Raw genomic sequence first — 20,018 nt, 5'->3', positions numbered from 1 at the left:
GTTTTGGTGGGTTGTTGTTGAACATGCAAGCACTTTGATATGTAGTGAGGACATTAGAGAACGACGTCCTTTACTTAGTTGTGTTGAGTTGGCCACGTCTAACAGGCGACGGCAAAACAATAAACCCTTGAAGTCCAGAGGCACAGCGTCCTATCATTACCTCTGACCCCTATCGACACAGGAAGTCAGAGAGCAAAAGGTTTTTCCTCTTCTGATGACTGTGTTTATGTTTGCTGCTGAAGATACATGTGTGTATTCTGAAAAAAGAAGAAGAATTAGCTTTAATGCTGCAGGGAACAAAAGTACTTGATGATCAGTGAAGTAATGTTTTGAATGATGGTGGAAAATGTTCCAAACTCAACTACCTCATGCATTTTTATTCATCGTGACGTTAACACATTCTTTTATCAGGTTTTATGGGAAATCGTTCAAACTGTGATGTTTTGACCCGCATTAGCATGTGCTAACAGCATGACCTCAGCGGCGCAGAGTGATCAATGGCAAGTGGAAGGCGAGACATGTGAAGAGTTCATTTGTCAACGGCCGACAGACAGATCCAGCAGTTCCTCATTGTGCGCATGCAGAGCTTCTTGGCTTCATCTCAATGCAACGGAGTGTCATTCACAACAAACACATACACGCTCGCATAAACCGAAATCACTCTCTCTCAAAACTCGCACATTTTTCACAAGCGCATTCAGCTGTCACATACAGACGCTGGGATGCTGGGGGACAAAACAGGGAAGGAAGATAAATGGCTTGTCATTTATCACCCAGTATCTTTCAGCGCTCCACTGCTGTTCAAACAAGCAACAGCCTCGAGAGAGAACCGAATAATCACTAATCACTCAACATTCAGCTTTTGCCCTCACTGGGACACCTTTGTTACCACTGTGACACTGATTTCTCCTCCTGTCCATCATCACTCTCCCACTAAACTGAACCTCAGGGGGAGGGCGGCTTTTTGGGGCAGCTTTAATCCTTTCCTTTATCTCTGAGTTAAGACTGTTTTGCATGATTTTGCTAACACTTTACCACTTAAAGTCCTCTAAAGCTCAGTGTGGGTTTTGTAAACTTTGCATTAAGGATTGTATGGAGCTGGACTATTTACAAGACAATCAGTTGTTTTCATTCCATTGACACACTCTTAGTTTAAGACCATTAGTGCTATTGGTATTCATTAGTAGTGCTGCTGAACTCGTGGTGAATTCAACCCATTTCTGTTTTGGAAATGTGACGGCTGCATTTCTGGGGATTTTTAATAAAGTGCTGACATGTGCTGTGTCTGCATGTCCTGCAAACTGGTCTGTTGGTAAAAGGAGCTCTTGTTTGGTGCGGTCTGGGTGAACGTATTGAGGACTTTAATTATTGCCACATGGCACGAACCAGCTCTCAACTTCAAACCACCGTTAGCCAAACTTTCTGCTCTCACTTTTTCCACATTCATCAACCCTGCATGTACATACATCAGAGAAAGTCCAGACACCCCTGGAGCTCTGAGACCTTCGGTTTAAATACTTTACTTGTTCGCTTTCCAGCAATAGCCCTATGAATAAAATAAACAGATTTGCAGAACAAGAGTTCAGAAATATATTATTAAAGGATAAGTCAATAGACAAATCACACAAATATTTATATTTTAAAATATATTTTTAAATGTAAAAATATTTTTGTATCAATTATTGAATTATTAATAATATTGTTGGAGTAGGTTTTAAATAATACCATTTCAGTCTTCCTACTTCAAAATTTCACGTTTAATTTATTTCGGTATGCTTTCCATTTCTTTGTAATTATTTGTAAAATTTACTAGCAATTTCTGAGTGAAAATTGTTTGGGTAAATTTTCAATACACAATACTCCAATGTTTGGAGTGTATTTTTAATCAACAATTTTTATTTTTTTTTTTAACACTGCTGTATTTATCAGAGCATTTGTTCAAAAATAAAACCGTATTAAGCATTACAGGATGGCATCTTAAAATTGAAATGAATGCTATGCATTTTCATTTATTTAATAGATTTATTCGAGTCCTCATACATACATTCTAAAATAAAAGTAAAATATGTTTAAAATAAAAATACTATACATTTTATAAATACTATACTAAATACATATTTTTACATATCAGCTGGAAAAGATGTAGACTGGAGCCTTAGTTTATTTTACCTATACCTTTTTTTCATAACAAGCATCACTTCCACAGTGGAAGTGATGCTTGTTATGAATAAAAAAAGGTTGGTAAATATGGAATATGGAAGTTCCACTCTTAAATTGAATGTATACAAAAAAACAAAATACACTTAGACTTAGTTAAGACGACATTTCTTATATGCTTCCAAATTATAGGTTACATTTTACCATATGTGATTAGGTAACTTACACTTCTATTGTACCATTATTTTATTGTTTTTCTTGCCTGTTTACATCTTCTGTCGTTTACATTTTTTTGCATCAGCAGCAGCCAATAGTCTTTCGCTAAAGCAGTGACGTCACGACGGACCGCTGCTCCTTAGAATAAAAAGAAGCGGGGAAGTGAATCCCGAGCAGCACTGCAAAATGTTAGATTCTCTTGCTTTGCTTTTGGAGAAAACCTTTCTTCTTGCACATTTTAACTTTTTCAGCCCAACTTCATCCAAGCAGGAAAGATGCGCAAAGCGCCGCGAGGACAGCACTTATTTCCAGCGCGGGGATCTGCTGGAGGTTCCTCGCACTTTGTTCACTCACTTTGGCATTTATCTCGGTGACAACAAAGTCGCGCACCTTATGCCTGACATACTGCCGGTTCTGACGAGCAACAGATCTCAAATCCAGAAAGTTGTGACGAACAAGAGATTGCTCCTCGGTGTGATCTACAAATACGCCTCTATACGGGTCGACACGGTGGAGGATTTTGCCTACGGATCTCCTATTTTGCTCAACGCAATGGATACTACCCTGAGAAGACAGCCGCTGGCCGCTGAGGAGGTCGCCAGAAGAGCTGAAAAACTTATCGGTCATATTCCCTACAGCCTTCTGTGGAATAACTGCGAACATTTTGTCACGTACTGCCGCTACGGGACAGCGGTCAGTCTGCAGACAGAGCAGGTAACGGTAACGTTAAACGCGGTTGGCTTCCATCGGCACGTTTCCTTGCGAATCCAGATAGTTCAGATAGTTACTAGATTGAAAGTTAATAATTACATCATGTGACCAATTTATTGACTTTCTGCTTTGGATGTTATGCACAGATATACATTAGCAAGATTCGTATAAAAATAGGTGTAGCCAGATTAATATAAAGTTTGCACAGGGACGAAATTTGAATAGCCTAAAAACTTTAATTAGTTTCCACACAAACGTAATTTAAGGCTTAAACGGATTAATATGTAGCCTACATTAATTTATGTAAATTATAGACGATATGGCTTAAATAAAAAAGTAGATTGTTAAAAACGAAAAAGTGACAAGTGAGTTAGAAATGTGTTATACACTTAAAAAAATATATTATATAATGTCGAAAATATTATGTTATTTTATGTTATCATTTATTTTATTATTTTTATTTATTTATTTTTACATGTATTATGACCCCACACACACACATTTTTTTAGGTTTATTACCGTATTATTTTCCATTTGACCTAAACAAAATATGCCTTTTTTATATAAAAGTTTAAAATAAGTTTTTTTTTTAATTATTATTATTAAAATTTTATAGCTTAGGCAGTCCCGAGGATCTAAAGGAATCTTCTCTATTGTCACATGACAACAAAATGGCTTCCTGCATTTTTGTTTTCGCCACCCTGAGTTTAAATTGGGCGAACGAACGTTTTTAATAATATTATACATTTATCATCACTTTGTTTACGTGTTTAAATTACAAACAAAATTGTACAAACGAATGTCTAAACGAGCATTTTTTTAAATTAATTAATTTATTTTTTTGTACGGATATATATAAAGTGCTACTAAAAGAAAGTAGGCTATTAGGCTACTAAAAGTTAGTACTGAAACCTCCCTAAAATGCTTTCCTGAAGTGATGGGTGTTCCCCTTTTCCACCTCTCTTTAATTTCTTATACTCCCATCTCCAGTGACAACGTATTTTTTTCACGTCATTTGGCTGACCGTGAGCTTTTCGGAAAATCTGGGTCATTTTAGCGCAAAAAGGAACAACAGCTTCTTTCAGTGGCAAGTGGGTTTGGAGAGATACGCGCCCAGAAAAACGTAGCAGCACAGTCTCAGATGCGAATGGCAGATTGTTTTTTTTTTTTTGTTTGTTTGTTTTAGCGCTCTGAATCTCATCTATTCCATCTCTTTCCCTCAACAGTTCTGTGAAAGTTTAAAATCAGTAATTCGGGACCAGAGGAGTGTTCTTCTGACCACTTTCATCGGAATACTTTCCATGTTTTTTCTTGGAATAGCGCCGTCCACCGCACTTCCAACCTTTATCGTTCCTTTCATCTTGTGGATGGCTGGATAACAGACACTTCCATATGAACTATTTAACCTATCAAAAGTTTGTATTTTTGGCTTTATTATAGAATTGCTAACTTAATCTTTTTCATTGTTTTTACCTTCATATAGCCTATTAACATTTTACTTTGTTATAAATTTTTATGACACCCTGTCTTTGAAAACATGCTGTACAGTTTTAGCAAGTAAATAAATGTAAATTCAAATGACAAAGTGACCTTTTATATGCGTTTGCCTAATTATAGCACAAATACAGGCTAAAATAGAATTTAATTTCTTTATTTTTTATTTTTTTTATTTTCACAGGGTTCCATGAAGAACCTTTTAACATCAATGGAACCTCTTTTCATAAAGTGGAAAAAAAGTTATTTAGATTATTCAAATGTTCTTCAGACTATAAGAAAAAAAAGTTTCTTAAAAAAAAAAAAAAGTTCACTGAAAGGTTCTTTGAGGAACCCAAAATGGTTCTTCTATGGCACCACTGTGAAACCCTCCTTTGGAACCTTTATTTTTACGTCCACATGAATAAAACTTTTTTAATTAAAAAAAAAAAAAAAAAAATCACATCTATATTTGTTTATGTTGTCAGTTGTTTACCAGAGACAATAAACATCAGTTGTTTCAATTATTAAAAATTTACAGTTTACAAACTTATATATATTTTTTATAATTAACTCTTTTTTCCAATGTTAACAAGTAGTTTTTAAAAATGTTAATTTATGTTTGTCTGATCAAGCATAAGAGTTGATTTTATTTAAATGCGAATCTTGAAAAGTTCTCTAATCAATATCTATAATTAATTTTAAGGAATTATATATCGTCATTGCTGCAACATTTGTTCGTTATATAATGAGCATTGCCTTTCTTTGTTACATAAATAGAAAATGTTAGGTAATTTAATCCACAAAGGGCGAGAAAGTCATTGGGTAACTATGAATTGTTTGTTTCATTAGGCATGTGATGTACTTATTATGGAGGTTTTTTTTTCTTCTGAAAATAGCTCTGGGTTTGTAATCCTCAAGCCCCTCCTCAGTCTGCCTCAAGATAAAGCCTGCAGGTGCCAGAGCATCTAGAAACTCACCACATCTCCAGGATGTTTCCGCTAGAGTTCCTCTACAACTTCTTTTACATCGCTGTGGTCACAGACTTTGAAGAAAAGAAGAAGAAAGCGCTCCAATATGACACCTCCGTGTACAAAAGAGGAGATCTGCTAGAGGTCCCTCGAACTCTCTTTACGCATTTCGGAATCTATCTGGGGAACAACCGCGTGGCTCATCTCATTCCTGATATCCTGCCAGTCTTGACCACCGACGAGAAGGCCATTGAGAAAATGGTGACTAACAACCGGCTGATTTTGGGTGTGATCGCAAAAAAAGCAAGTGTCCGGGTGGACTCCTTGGAGGACTTTGCGTATGGAGCAGAAATTCTGATCAACCACATGGACAAGGTGTGCAGTCGGTCTCCGTTCGAGGGTGAGGAGGTGGCTCGGAGAGCTGAGAAGCTCTTGGGCTCCGTGGTTTACAGTCTGCTGTGGTACAACTGCGAGCATTATGTCATGTACTGCAGATATGGCACCAGCATGAGCTTTCAGACCTACCAGGTGAGAAAGGGAGCAAAATCAGCTGTCTGTGATTATCTATGTCCAAAATAAATCTGCTAACAAACAATGAAGAAATAAATGAATCAAAGAAGTTATCAAAATGATTTTCTCAAATAATTCATCTGAAGCTCTACCTGCAAATATCTTTCAATATTATCAACAATTTTAATATTCTGTTCTAAATTACACTTTCTAAGGTTGCTTTTCTAAGGTTAGACAAAAACAGCTAAGGACTAAGGGAAGTAGTCTTAAAATTCATTAAGCATCGATAGTTCTTTGCTACTTTCAGTCAGATAATGCATGACATGATTGAGGATACTTTTTTAGGCATTGACTATTTATCTCGACATTGGATGAAAATGATTAATTTGCATTGTGATGCTGACCAGCTATTGTTGGTGAACTAGGTTAAGGATGTGAGGCAATAGCACTAATTCCATTTCAAATAGGATTACGCGCAAAAATCAGGTTAAGAAATGTACTGCGATTGAGAAATAAACCGCTTTTATGTAAGGCTGGTGAATGACTGTGCTGGGTTGAAGTACAGAAAAAGTGAACTGGAATAAATTAGTCTGGAATAATCTAATATATCTGTTTATACAGTGTAGACTCAGGTCTGTGTATTAAGGCTGTTTAATCCTCAAAAGGTTTAGTTCAAAAACAGGTAATAGAAAAACCTCTATGAGCTGGTATCAGCATTTAAGTTAATATATGTTAATTAAACAATGTTTATTGGTTCATAGTGTTTTGAAATAAATACTGGAAAAGTCACTGTGTAATGACCATCATAAGGAAGAGGACAAGTAAGACATCAAACATGTATTTAAATTATATGATCATTGACCTTTGTGGTGTTTTATTCATATATATTTTTATTCAGTTGCTCCAGTTGGTTTTGAGCAAGAATGTTAATCTGCAGATTCCAGGGAACAGGCTTTAATCTCTTTGAAACTCTTTCAACAAACACACGCATACACACACATCATCTCGCTTTCTTTTTTTTTCAAAGACGATGATATTCCAACAGAATGCATGATAAAACTAACCACTCCAGCTGTGGTCGAAACACGATTTTGCCACAAAAATCTAAAGTATAGGCTCATCAAAGGACTACTATTTTGTTTTTTGTTTTGTTAGACTGTCCAAATGATCTGTTTTCCATTAAATAAAAATAACCATGGAAATCATGAAATCTGTGGTATGCTTTAAATTTTTTTTTTTTTTTTTGCATTTACACATTTGGGAAAATTCCATCAATTCAGCACCAAAGAAACTTTACTGTCACCTAGTGTTAAGAGAGACTTGAGGTCCCCAGCTGACCTTTCTAATTTTTATCTATATAGCCTAATTGTTTAGAAAGATTCTTCAGAATACAAATGCAAAATTCTAACTTTGTATTTCTTTCTTGTTTTCTCCTCAACAGTTCTGCAAAGTCGTGCGCAAGATTGTGTGCAGCAAAACAAGTTCTCTTTTAAGCTTTCTGTTATGCTTGTTCATCATGTTTTATATGGGGTCTGTGTCCATCTTTGGAATTTTACCCACACTTATCATCCCCTTCACTATTTGGATGGCATCCTGAAATGGATTTAAAAAAAAAAAAAAAAAAAATTATCAATGAGTTCAAAATAGTGGTTTATTACCCTGGGGCACCTATTTGGCCACTGTAAAAAAAATAAAAATAAGAATATGATCTTTCCAGTACTGTCATGTTAAGATACATCAGATAATTTATTTTCTTACTGTTTGTTGAGAAGCAAAATAATGCCATATCAGTGTTAAATAAAATTTATATTAAATGTTTTTGTCTGTATTAAATGTATATGTGAAAGATAATGATTATCATGTACTGTGCATGTATATTTAAACAATACTCGAAGGTTCCATGGTATATTTTGTAAAAGGTTTGATAGTCAGTATAAAAAATAAATAAATAAAAATGCCATATCACATTTTTGTTCTCTCTTCTCACTGGACAACACACAAGTTAAAAGTGAAAAGATTAAAAAAAAAAAAATCCCAGATTTTTCTCATAATTTTTATGACTGTTTCCATGCAAACGTAAAGTGCAGATTAAATGAAGCCCTTCAGCGGAAACGCTCTCATTGGTCGAAACCCGACTGTCAAGTAAATAGTGTTTGACGTAACAGTTAGTCAACAACATCGAAACGTCGATTATCGAGTGTCACACAAAGTTATCTCCATATTTTACGTTTCTTAATTCATTTATTGAAGGCCAAAAGGTAAGAGAAGCTGTTTAAATGCATTCATATCAGTTTGGAGATTAGTTCCAATGTTAATTTTTTATTATTTTTTTCTTACGAGAGTTGAGATAAGTGTCTCACACATTACTTAAATCATAATATTCGTCTCAAGCAGCTTGGTATATAAAATATATTCGATTAAAAACACTTGTTCGGGTCGACTTTACAGGTTCCCGCTATTTTAAATGGTTTGGCTGTTCTTTTGTCGTCGAATGTGACGAACGTTTTTAATTCAAAATCTTAGATTTTTTGTCACGACTATCGAAGTTTTTATAAAATAGTGATTAATTTAATAAGTTATTGTTATTTTTATAGGTAGATGTACATTAAATTCGTATAAGACCGTGTATTTTGTTACTTGACAGCTCGATAGTTATGATGCTAGTTAATTGTGTTTGCTAGCTGAGCTGCACTTGCGTCATTTTAAGTAACGCTATTATATAAATGAAAGGCCTCGAGTGTGATACATTTAAGAGAAACCTCACACAAAGGCTTTCTGTGGTAGCACTGTGTTTTCTGAAGTGGTTATGGACGAAGGCAGCACCAGTCAGTCGTCTGATAATAGCAGGATGGACAGCTCTAAAGAAGCTGCTCTTCTGGCCCTGATGGACAGGACAGGCTACAGCATGGTTCAGGAAAACGGACAGAGAAAGTTTGGTGGTCCACCTCCAGGTAAACTAGGAAATCTTACTGTACATTTCATCACATTAGTTAGATTCTTAGTTTTATGTGTAATGTTTATATACACGTTCAAATGTAAAGTAAATAGTATATATTTAAATATATATATATAGATATAAAAATAACATAACACACACACAATAGGATAAATGTCTATAAAAGTAACATAATGTACACACACACACACACATATGTATGTATATGTAATAAAGTCTTGCCTTTCAAAAAGTTTATCATTTTGGCTGACATGGGCACGGAAAAAATGTTAAGTGGATAATTCACCCCAAAAAAACAAAACAAAAACAAAATGTCATCATTTACTCAGACAGGTTGAGACATGAGAGTAAATGATGACAGAATTTTCATTTTTGAGTAAACTTTGCCTGCAACCAGTAGCTAAATAGCTATTTAGGCATTATTTTAGGGTACTTTTGTAGATAAATTAGCCTTTCTAATATCTCTGAATCCAAAATGTTCACAGTTGTCTACAAACTCACAATGAGCTTTTTCATCATACCCCCTTTTCACAATCCAATCAGTTTAAGATAGAATAGAATAGATAGAATCAAACTTTAGCCCCTTTTCTTGCATAATACAATTACATTGTGGTAGTAAAATGACCTGCAAATGCATTTCATGTTGACTTTACAGTTTACTGTTAAATTAATTCATAAGTATATGATTTATAAGTATTGAAAGTTTGTAAAGCTGTAAAACATTACTGTAATATAAATTTGTACATGCATGCTAAGTATAGTACAAACCTTATTTTTTTTACATAGCAAGATAGTGCTGTTCATAATAATTAACTAAATTAATTTCTTAGGTTGGGAGGGCCCTCCTCCTCCAAGAGGTTGTGAGGTGTTTGTTGGTAAAATCCCAAGAGACATGTATGAAGACGAGCTGGTACCTGTTTTTGAGCGGGCCGGTCGCATCTACGAATTCCGTCTGATGATGGAGTTTAGCGGGGAGAACCGTGGCTACGCCTTCGTCATGTACACCACCAGAGAGGGAGCCCAACGAGCTATCCAGCTCCTGGACAACTACGAAATCCGCCCTGGGAAGTTCATAGGGGTATGTGTGAGTCTGGACAACTGTCGCCTTTTTATCGGCTCCATCCCGAAAGACAAGAAAAAGGAGGAGATCCAAGAAGAGATGATGAAGGTCAGTATATGACACAACTGCACACATTAGAAACTACACAGAACTAAAACAATATGAAAAACATTGTGTGACACCATCTAGCACAGTCTAGTGAACAAAAAATTAGCAATAATTTTTTATTTTAATACATTACAGAAACCATAATAAAATAATCGGTTATGACCTAATATCTAGTTGTTTTTGTATTGCAATTCTAAATACAGGTGACTGAAGGGGTCGTGGATGTGATTGTGTATCCCAGTGCAGTGGACAGGATGAAGAATCGTGGCTTTGCCTTTGTTGAGTATGAATCCCACAAAGCAGCTGCCATGGCTCGCAGGAAACTCATACCAGGTGCATAAGCATGATAGAAATACATATTTAAAAAGATTTATTTGTGTTTCTTGATATGCCATGCATCACTATTTTATTGCTCATATTTTAAGGGGGTATTCATCAAAGCATACTGAAAAAAGGATCATAGTTTCCACAAAAATATCAAGCAGCACAACTGTTTTCAACACTGATAATGATGAGAAATGCTCTTTGAGCACTAACACGTTGATTTACTTGTGGCGCCCCGCCACAATATCCACATCGACCGCCACAAATATCCACCGCCCCCTGCCATCAGGTCCCGCGTCTCACACACACGACCGCGACTTTAGCACAATATTTAGCAACTTTCAGACCCTTTTGGCGGCTTTTTTCTGCAGCTTTTTTCCATAAAAGGTACAAACTGACAAATCTAGCGACTTTTTCGACTTTTTAAAACCTTAGCTTTCATTCAGCTGGAAGATGTCGCCAGTACTGCCCCACGAACACAAGCTCTGACTCTCCTGGCGCAGTGTCGCCTCTCTCGCTGTCTGTTCTCTGCAGTGAGCGGCAGAGAAGCAGCGCATTCAGCTGGCCGTACCGCAGCAGAGCTGTCAGTAAATGAGTAAAAAACAGCGTTTCCAAGCACCTGTCGCTCACTAACTGTTTGGACTTTTAAATTTGAATGTAATTCGTCTGTTAAAATGCTCATAGTTTGTTACTCAGATGCAGGCAGTGCGCTGAATAAGACAAAATGGTAATATAGCCAAAACCACCGCATAATCATATAGTCGCTTTTTAGTGTAGATGTACAGTATGTTGATTTTATCAGACGATGTCGCAATTAGAAATCAGGATTTAAGGAGTATCGTGAGTGATTCCTGGTTAACATGTAGTATTAATGGGTCGTGTTTAGTCACTATTTGTACCTGTTTTATGTATGACAACAGAAAATATGTAAATGTGAACAGCTTTATTGAGCATTCAGTTGTATTACAGTATGTGACAGTCAGAACATCTGATGTGCCAAAACTTGTACGCAAACTTGACGCAATGACGTCATAAATATGCAAATTAATATGTGACATCACCTGCCTCCACAAGTGTCACAAAATCCTGTGGGAAACACTGAAATCAATATATATTAGATAGACGTACAGTCATGGCCAAAAGTATTGGCTCCCTTGGTAAGCATGATCAAAGAAGGCTCTGAAAATAAACCTGCATTATTAATCCCTTTGATCTTTTATTTTAAAAAATCTAACCTTTCATTGAACTAAAACAATTGAAAATGGGGGAAAATCTCATGAAATTAATGTTTTTCTCAAATTCACGTTGGACACAATTATTGGTACCCCTAGAAATTCTTATAGTCCGTGTAAAGTCAATTCTGAGAATTGTTTGTAAACATATTATAAATGTTAGAAATGCATTGCTGAAACATGTTACAAAGACTGTGAACTATGTTGTAATTAATTGTGGAGTTAGACCGTTAAATCATTTTTCACCATTTGCGTAACCAGGATTTTTTGGGTAGGGCTAAATCATGACTCGATGACGCAATCGAGCCACCGCGCTCTAGTTATTAGGTGTGTTCGACTTGAAGCAGCGCTGCAGACCGTTCAGTGTGTGACATCAAAGTACAGAGCTACAGAGAGCAGAAGCTCCTGATGCTTTCTAATCGCTCTCGCAGTACTTTGATGTCATACACTGATCATTCTGCAGCGCTGCTTCAAGTTGAACACACCTAATAACTAGAGTGCATTAGCATCAGTGATTCACGGCTCAATCGCGAGTTTCTGTCATTACCGTTAGTTACTACAGCCTACAGTTTGCTAGCTAGCTATGCATTCGTCTCGTAAATGTATAATACCTGGTTGCGATCATTTACAAAACAGCTTGGTCTCCTTATTAAATAAGCTGCTAGAGGAAGACAGTTGAGAGAGACCGCAGCTTTTCCGCAAGTGGGCGTGGTTTCACCACCGCCAGTGGACACGCCCCCAGCGTTTGAGAGTAGAGAATACTGCTGGAGGGTTTCAAGAAAAATTCTCCTCGCTCATCCTAAAACAAACTCCAGCATATTCAGTTGTCAGACACGACTGGAACTTCAAATGGCACTGGCTTCTATGGTCAGATGAAACTAAAAAATGAGCTTTTTAGCAGCAAACACTCAAGATGGGTTTGGTGCACACGGATAAAAAAGTACCCCATGTGTACAATGAAATATACTGCTGTATTTTTGATGTCGTGGGCCTATATTTCTGCTGGAGGTCCTGGACATCTTGTTTAGACACACGGCATCACTGATTCTATCAAATACCAACAGATAAAAAATCAAAAAGTGACTGACTCTGTTAGAAATCTTATAATGGGCCATGTTTGGATCTTCCAACCGTACAATAATCCAAACACAAACCTCAAAATCAACACAAAAATGGGTCACTGGGCACAAAACCAAGCTTCTGCTGGCCATTCCAGTCCTCTGACCTGAACCCTGCAGAAAATGAGTGGGGTGAACTGAAGAGAAGAAGCACCAACATGGAGCTGGGAATCTAAAGAGTCTGGAGTGATTCTGGATCAAAAAAATTATCTTTTGATCTCTTGTCAGGTGTTTTCTAACCTCATCAGGCATTATAGGAGAAAATATAGAGCTGTTAAACTTGCAAATGGAGGTTTCAAAAAGTATTGAATAAAAGGGTACCGTTAATTGTGGCCAATGTGTATTAGAGAAAAATATTTATTTCATAATGATATTTCCCCCCATTTAAAATTCTTATTCTCCAATGAAAGGTTAGATTTTAGTGATTTAAAAAAAAATTAAAGATTAAAAGGATTAACAATGCAGATTAATTTTCACAGCCTTCTTTGATCATATTTACCAAGGGTGCCAATACTTTTGGCCATGACTGTATATTATAATTATTTGAGAAGGATCACGTGACACTCAAGACTGGAGTAATGGATGCTGAAATTTCAGCTTTGCCATCACAGGAATAAATTAAATTTAAAACATATTAAAAAAAGAACTATATTTTAAATTGTAGTAATTTTGGATTAAATAAATGGTCAGCCTAAATAAACACAGATAGTCCCTGCCCATCCTTTATTTTTTTTTATTAAACATATCTTAGCTGATTCAAGATACACTAGATTATAGAAGTAAAACAAGTTATCTTTGCTGGGAAATCCACTGACAATTTCATCTCTGGACATGCTACCCATTTCCATTGTGTACCTGGTGTTTTCTGGGTTTTTTCAACTTAACGCACAATAATTTTACCCCTTTTTCTTCTGACCAGAAAACACATTTACCGAATTCCCTAGAAAGCAAACAAGCAGCACTATTTATACTAATTTTTAAGGGAAAATCTATGAGGGCCTGACAATGACATATAAACATTACACTTGGTACAACTTTTCACAAATATGTAACTTGCTGTGTGTCAATGCTAACTTAATGTTTCAGGAACATTTCAACTGTGGGGTCACACCATTCAGGTTGACTGGGCCGAACCAGAAAAGGAATTAGATGAGGAAACCATGCAGCGAGTGCGAGTTCTCTATGTTCGTAATCTCATGCTGAGCACCACAGAGGAGACACTTCGCTCTGAGTTCTCGTGCCTGAAGCCTGGCTCTGTGGAACGTGTTAAGAAGCTGACGGATTATGCCTTCATCCACTTCTATAACCGTGAAGATGCCCTAAACGCTCTTGAGTCCATGAATGGGAAAATTATTGATGGTTCGCCCATTGAGGTGACTCTTGCCAAGCCTGTCAGCAAAGATGGGAGCAAAAGATCCGGGTCACGGAGTAGCTATGGTGGAGTGGCACCTGCTGGAAATTACGGTGATTCCAACTTCTTGTTCCATAGCAGAGATGATATGACCATCGGCTTGGGAACTGGAGCAATAAGTGATGGTTTAAACATGCGCCCCGTTAACCTCCCGCCTCATTTGGGCAGCCCGTATGCAGTAGACTTAGATCGCTGTGTGTATCCGTTCTTACCCGGATCCACTTTGGTCCCGGTCAGCCTGAACACCCTGAAGCCCAGCCAGTTGAGCTCAGCTGTATCATTGCTTGATTACTACTGCCACAAGAATGACTGGTCTCTGCCAGAGTATCATCTCTACTCCCTAGCCGGACAAGAGGGAAAAATGCTGCTCATCTACAAAGTGGTCATCAACAGCACCAGGAGCAGCTTCATGCCTGATAAAGCCTGCACCATACTGGAGGACGCCAAGGAGCTTGCTGCTCAGAATGCGCTCTGGAACCTGGGTTAGTTTGTCTCAGTTGCTCTCTGGTTTCTGTAGTTTTCATTTCTGTAAAGCATTTAAAGGAATACTGGGTTACATACAACTTGAAATCAGGAGTGCACTGATATTAAAATTATGTCAGATACATACAGTATAACAGAAATTACTTTTATGTTATGGCTTATAACGGATAAATGACCAATTATAAAATTTTACTGTTCTGTTTTGTCTAAATAAATCAAAACTACTTGAAGTGCAGTGAATGTAGCACCACAACATTATAAAATTCAGTGCAAAGAAAATATATTTTGAAGGGATAGTTCACCCAAAAATGAAAATTTTGTCAATTACTCACCCTCATGTCGTTTCAAATCCCGTAAGACGTTCATCTTCGGAACACAAATTAGGATATTTTTGATGAAATCCTAGAGCTTTCTGACTCTCCATAGACAGCAATGTAACTGAAATGTTCCCAGACACAGAAATATAGTAAGAACATTGTTAAAATAGTCCATGTGACATCAGTGGTTCAACCGTAATTTTACGAAGCTATGAGAATACTTTTTGTGCGCAAAGAAAACAAACATATCAACTTTATTTGACATGCGTGTGCATTCTTCTGCTCTTAAACAAGGCGCAGCGCATGCGTGTTCTACGTCAGCAGCAGCACGTGCATGCGTCATGGTACTATCAATAATGGCGGAGGACAGTGATGTGGAAGAGAAGAATGGTTGAATAAAGTCGTTATTTTGTTTTATTTGTGCAAAAAAGTATTCTCGTAGCTTCATTACAGTTGAACCACTGATGTCACATGAACTATTTTTACGATGTTCTTACTACGTTTCTGGACCTGGGAATATATCAGTTACATTGCTCTTTATGGAGGGTCAGAAAGCTCTCGGATTTCATCAAAAATATCTTAATTTGTGTTCCAAAGATGAACGAAGGTCTTACAGGTTTGGAACGGCATGAGGGTGAGTAACTAATGTCAGAATTTTCATTTTTGGATTTAAGATTTGGATTTAACAGTGTTATTAAATTATTAGTGCTTTTAAAGTTTTAATTTTGTGCGAGTATTAGATGACTAAATAAAAACAGATATATTGGCAGTAACAAGTTCTAGTATTTCACCAAGACCTAATACTTAAACATTGCCTTGTAAATACCATGCTAATCTCTCAGAGTTGTCATGACAGATATTTTTATTCAACAATAAAGTTGATCAAAAGTGACAATAATGATATTTTCAGTGTTACAAAAGATTTCTGTTTTAAATAAATGCTAATCAAGAGGCCTGAAAAATGTCACAGTTACCATAAAAATATTAAGCAGCACAGCTGTTGTCAGCATTGATGATAATAATAACAAATGTTTCCTGAGCACCAAATCAGCATATTATAAAGATGTTTGACAGCATGCGACACTAAAGACTGGAGCAATGATGCTGAAAAATCACAGGAATAACACTTTTATCTTACAATAGAAAACGGATATTTTAAATTCCAATAATATTTCACAATATTTCTGTTTTACAGTATAAAATAATATGAACAAATGAAGCCTTTATGAGTATAAGGGGCTTCCTTTAAAAACGTCCTTTAAAACATCTTACTGAAAGGTCTCTAATATTGTTCAATAGCAATACATTGTGCATCACTACTTGAAATATAAGTGGAGCTTCACATTTCTGCTTTTAGACCTTTGGGCATGATTGTACTGTAAACCCTTTTTTCCTATGTGTGTTTGTGTGTGTTTCCATGTAACAGATTGTTCTATCAGTTCCCCTGGCTCCCCTGTGAATGTTTCTCCTCCTGCACCTTCTGGCTCTGGTTTCCTGTCCTTTGGATGTAGGTCTCTGCCTTACCCAGCATACCCTATGGCCTCCATCTCACCTCCCCTACCCATCTCCTGCTCTTCTGCCCAAAGACTCTTCATCCCCAATCAGTCATCCTTCCTGTAGTCAAGTCATTCAGTATCTGTGAACTTTCTTTACTTACAATGTGTTTCTTAAATGTTCATATGAAACGTTTTTATTGTTTCACTGACTTTTTGATTAGTGCTGTTTCAGTCGAATGACTAGCAGCAGTGGCAGGATTTTTTTCTCCATTCACATACTTTAACATTCAAGCCACTGTTGTTGTTTCTTTACCTGAGTATTTTGTGTATTCTGTTTGGGTGTTTATTTCCCTTTTTAAGAAGTAAGTTATTTACTTGTGTTAAATACACAATGTTTGAATAGAAACAAAAGACATAAACTGTTACGCTATTAAAACGGATACATATTCTTAATTAATAATGCAATAGTGAGTAGGTGATGTTGCACGTTCAACTTTGTGTTACATTTCCCTGGCAGATTAAATCTCATAATTCCATTTTGAATGTTTATTTTTTATGCATTTAAAAAGGACATTTTGATAATTCTATAACAATGCTCGGATATTATAACCACGGTTACACTTTATTTTAAGGTGTCCTTGTCATTGTTATACATTTAAGTAATATTAATTAACTACTAACTAGTAGAAGTAACTACTACTTATATGGTTAGGGTTAGATTAGGTGTTGTCTTAGGGTTACTTTCATGTAATTATGCATAATTTATTGTTATTATAATAGTAAATACATTTAACATGTGTAACAAGGAAATCTTAAAATAAAGTGTTACCATAACCACTTAGTCAAACATATCATCACATTAAGTTAGAACATTAAAATTGCACTTTTGATTTGTTTATTTTGAGATAGATGGCAATATGAATGCAGTGTCCTGCAAAAGCAAAACTCTTCGTTATCTCAACATGTCTGCCTTCATGATGCTACATGCTCAGTGTAAGACAAGTTTTTTATTAGGCTTTTATCATTTTAAATCGTTTTTAACATTTCATTGTGTTATACTTTTATGCACTTTTATTCAAGACATTTTAAGTATATTTAACAATTATTTATGACACAGATATTATTCATTTATTATAATTTAACCAAATAAATATTCAAACAGTATAAAATAATAAACACATCTTCATTAATCTGTGAGGGCAATTCGATTTTGAGAATGCAAAATTAATTTCTGACATTAGGATACAGACAAAATCAATATGGCTATGTTTGCATATTTTGCATTCAAGTATATCCAGTGACTTAAGGAAAAAAAGGTTTTATAAATGATATACACACGTGATCAGAATTGTTGGTACCCTTGGTAAATATAATCAAAGAAGACTGTGAAAATAAATCTGCATTATTAATCCTTTTGATCTTTTACTTTAAAAAAATCACAGAAATCTAACCTTTAATTGGAGAATAAGAATTTAAAATGGGGGGAAATATCATTATGAAATAAATATTTTTCTCTAATACACATTGGACACAATTAACAGTACCTTTTTATTCAATACTTTTTGAAACCTCCATTTGCCAAAGTTTTCTCCTATAATGCCTGATGAGGTTAGAGAACACCTGACAAGAGATCAGAGACCATTCCTTCATCCAGAATCACTCCAGACCCTTTAGATTCCCAGCTCCATGTTGGTGCTTCTTCTCTTCAGTTCACCCACTCATTTTCTACAGGGTTCAGGTCAGAGGACTGGAATGGCCAGCAGAAGCTTGGTTTTGTGCCCAGTGACCCATTTTTGTGGAAGATCCAAACATGGCCCATTATAAGATTTCTAACAGAGTCAGTCACTTTTTGATTTTTTATCTGTTGGTATTTGATAGAATCAGTGATGCCGTGTGTCTAACAAAGATGTCCAGGTCCTCCAGCAGAAATATAGGCCCACAACATCAAAAATACAGCAGTATATTTCATTGTACACATGGAGTACTTTTTATTCCTGTGTGCACCAAACCCATCTTGAGTGTTTGCTGCTAAAAAGCTTTTTTTTTTTTTATAGTTACATCTGACTATAGAAGCCAGTGCCATTTGAAGCTCTAGTCTTGTCTGTCAAATTAATATGCTGGAGTTTTTTTTTGGATGAGAGCATTTTCTTTTCTTGATTTTTTTCTTGAAACCCTCCCAAACAACATGTAGTGTAGGTGCTGTTTGATATATTTTTTCAAGGTTTTCTGACCCTGAGACTCAACTATTTTCTGCAATCTCCAGCTGTGGTCCTTGGAGAGTCTTTAGCCACTCAAACTCTCCTCCTCACTGTGCATTAGGACGATATAGACACACGTCCTCTTCCAGGCAGTTTCGTAACATTTTATGTTGATTGGAAATTCTTAATTATTGCCCTGATGGTGGAAATGGGAATTTTCACTGCTCTAGATCTTTTCTTAAAGTCATTTTCTAATTTGTGAAGCTCAATTATCTTTTGCTGCACATCAGAAATATATTCTTTGGCTTTTCTCATTGTGATGGATGATTAATGGAATTTGATGTGCTCAAAATTGTAAATATGAATGGGAATATACTTCACAGATATTTTACTCATAAGAATTTCTAGGGGTACCAATAATTGTGTCCAACGTGTATTTGAGAAAAACATTTATTTCACAATGAGATTTTCAATTATTTTAGTTCAATGAAAGATTAGATTTTTGTGATTTTTTAAATAAAAGATCAAAAGGATTAATAATGCAGGTTTATTTTCACAGCCTTCTTTGATCATATTTACCAAGGGTACCAACAATTCTGACAAACGTGTATAAATAACTTAAAAAGGTTGTGTACATTGTAGTATAACAATTTAGTGTAATTGTGTCGAGCTCTTGGCTTGACTCTGTGCTGTCCACTCCTTAGTCGTTTTTCAGTAATTGGATAGCCTCTGCTATGTGACAATTTTAGATCGCCTTAGTCAGGAATTTTAAAGAAGTAGCTTAAATTGGTTCTGGAAATGCTGTCTGTTGTGCTGTGCTGGGCCTTTCTCCCAGTCTTGCTGTTAACAGAATGAGCCAAAGCATATGTAGTAGGACCGATTCAGTGATTTTTGATGAGATTTTTGAAGCATTGAAAGCAGTTTATGTTCATAGCAGTGAGAGATGTTAAACCAGTATGGAGGATGAAATGGAGAAACGCAGAATGCTCTAAAAATAGGAGCTGTTGAAGGTTTGTTTTTAGGATGCCAAATGAGATGTTTCTTCACAAAGTATGGCCATTAGTGTACTGTTTGTATGTTTTTCTATCCATTTACTATACAGGAGAGTGAAGAGAGACAGGAAAGTGGTGGGATCTGCGAGCATGGGCTCAACCTGAACCTTCATAGCAGAAATTGTGAATTGAGTCGAGTGCGCATTTGGAATATTTAATTATAATTGGATTTTACTTCAGTCTTACAGAGAATGTGTAGTACATATTCCCTTAACATTACTATTT

At 36.0% G+C, this 20,018-nt stretch overlaps 3 protein-coding genes across 4 annotated transcripts; all 3 read left to right on the top strand.

Annotated features, from left to right (window-relative positions):
* The first annotated feature begins 2,501 nt into the window (after positions 1 to 2,501).
* Positions 2,502 to 5,585, top strand: LOC131548138 (lecithin retinol acyltransferase-like). Of its 2 annotated transcripts, XM_058789223.1 has the most exons (3): positions 2,502 to 3,087; positions 4,311 to 4,499; positions 5,457 to 5,585. In XM_058789223.1, the coding sequence occupies exons 1-2, from the start codon at positions 2,560 to 2,562 to the stop codon at positions 4,461 to 4,463; spliced, it is 681 nt and encodes a 226-aa protein (XP_058645206.1). In that variant the 5' UTR covers positions 2,502 to 2,559; the 3' UTR covers positions 4,464 to 4,499; positions 5,457 to 5,585. The 2 variants fall into 2 exon arrangements, with proteins under 2 accessions (XP_058645206.1, XP_058645196.1); XM_058789213.1 differs by lacking the exon at positions 5,457 to 5,585 and having other exon boundaries at positions 4,311 to 4,988.
* Positions 5,550 to 7,991, top strand: lratb.2 (lecithin retinol acyltransferase b, tandem duplicate 2). Its single transcript, XM_058789236.1, has 2 exons — positions 5,550 to 6,056; positions 7,480 to 7,991. Exons 1-2 carry the CDS (start codon positions 5,550 to 5,552, stop codon positions 7,633 to 7,635), a joined length of 663 nt encoding a protein of 220 aa, XP_058645219.1. The 3' UTR covers positions 7,636 to 7,991.
* Positions 7,992 to 8,156: 165 nt separating this feature from the next.
* rbm46 (RNA binding motif protein 46) lies at positions 8,157 to 17,087 on the top strand. The gene is made up of 6 exons (XM_058789200.1): positions 8,157 to 8,296; positions 8,823 to 8,989; positions 9,825 to 10,162; positions 10,366 to 10,495; positions 13,923 to 14,729; positions 16,474 to 17,087. Exons 2-6 carry the CDS (start codon positions 8,845 to 8,847, stop codon positions 16,665 to 16,667), a joined length of 1,614 nt encoding a protein of 537 aa, XP_058645183.1. The 5' UTR covers positions 8,157 to 8,296; positions 8,823 to 8,844; the 3' UTR covers positions 16,668 to 17,087.
* The last annotated feature ends 2,931 nt before the right edge of the window (positions 17,088 to 20,018 follow it).

Source organism: Onychostoma macrolepis, chromosome 01, assembly GCF_012432095.1.
Source record: "Onychostoma macrolepis isolate SWU-2019 chromosome 01, ASM1243209v1, whole genome shotgun sequence".
NCBI classification, from domain to species: domain Eukaryota; kingdom Metazoa; phylum Chordata; class Actinopteri; order Cypriniformes; family Cyprinidae; genus Onychostoma; species Onychostoma macrolepis.
This window is presented reverse-complemented; position numbering and strand designations above follow the sequence as displayed.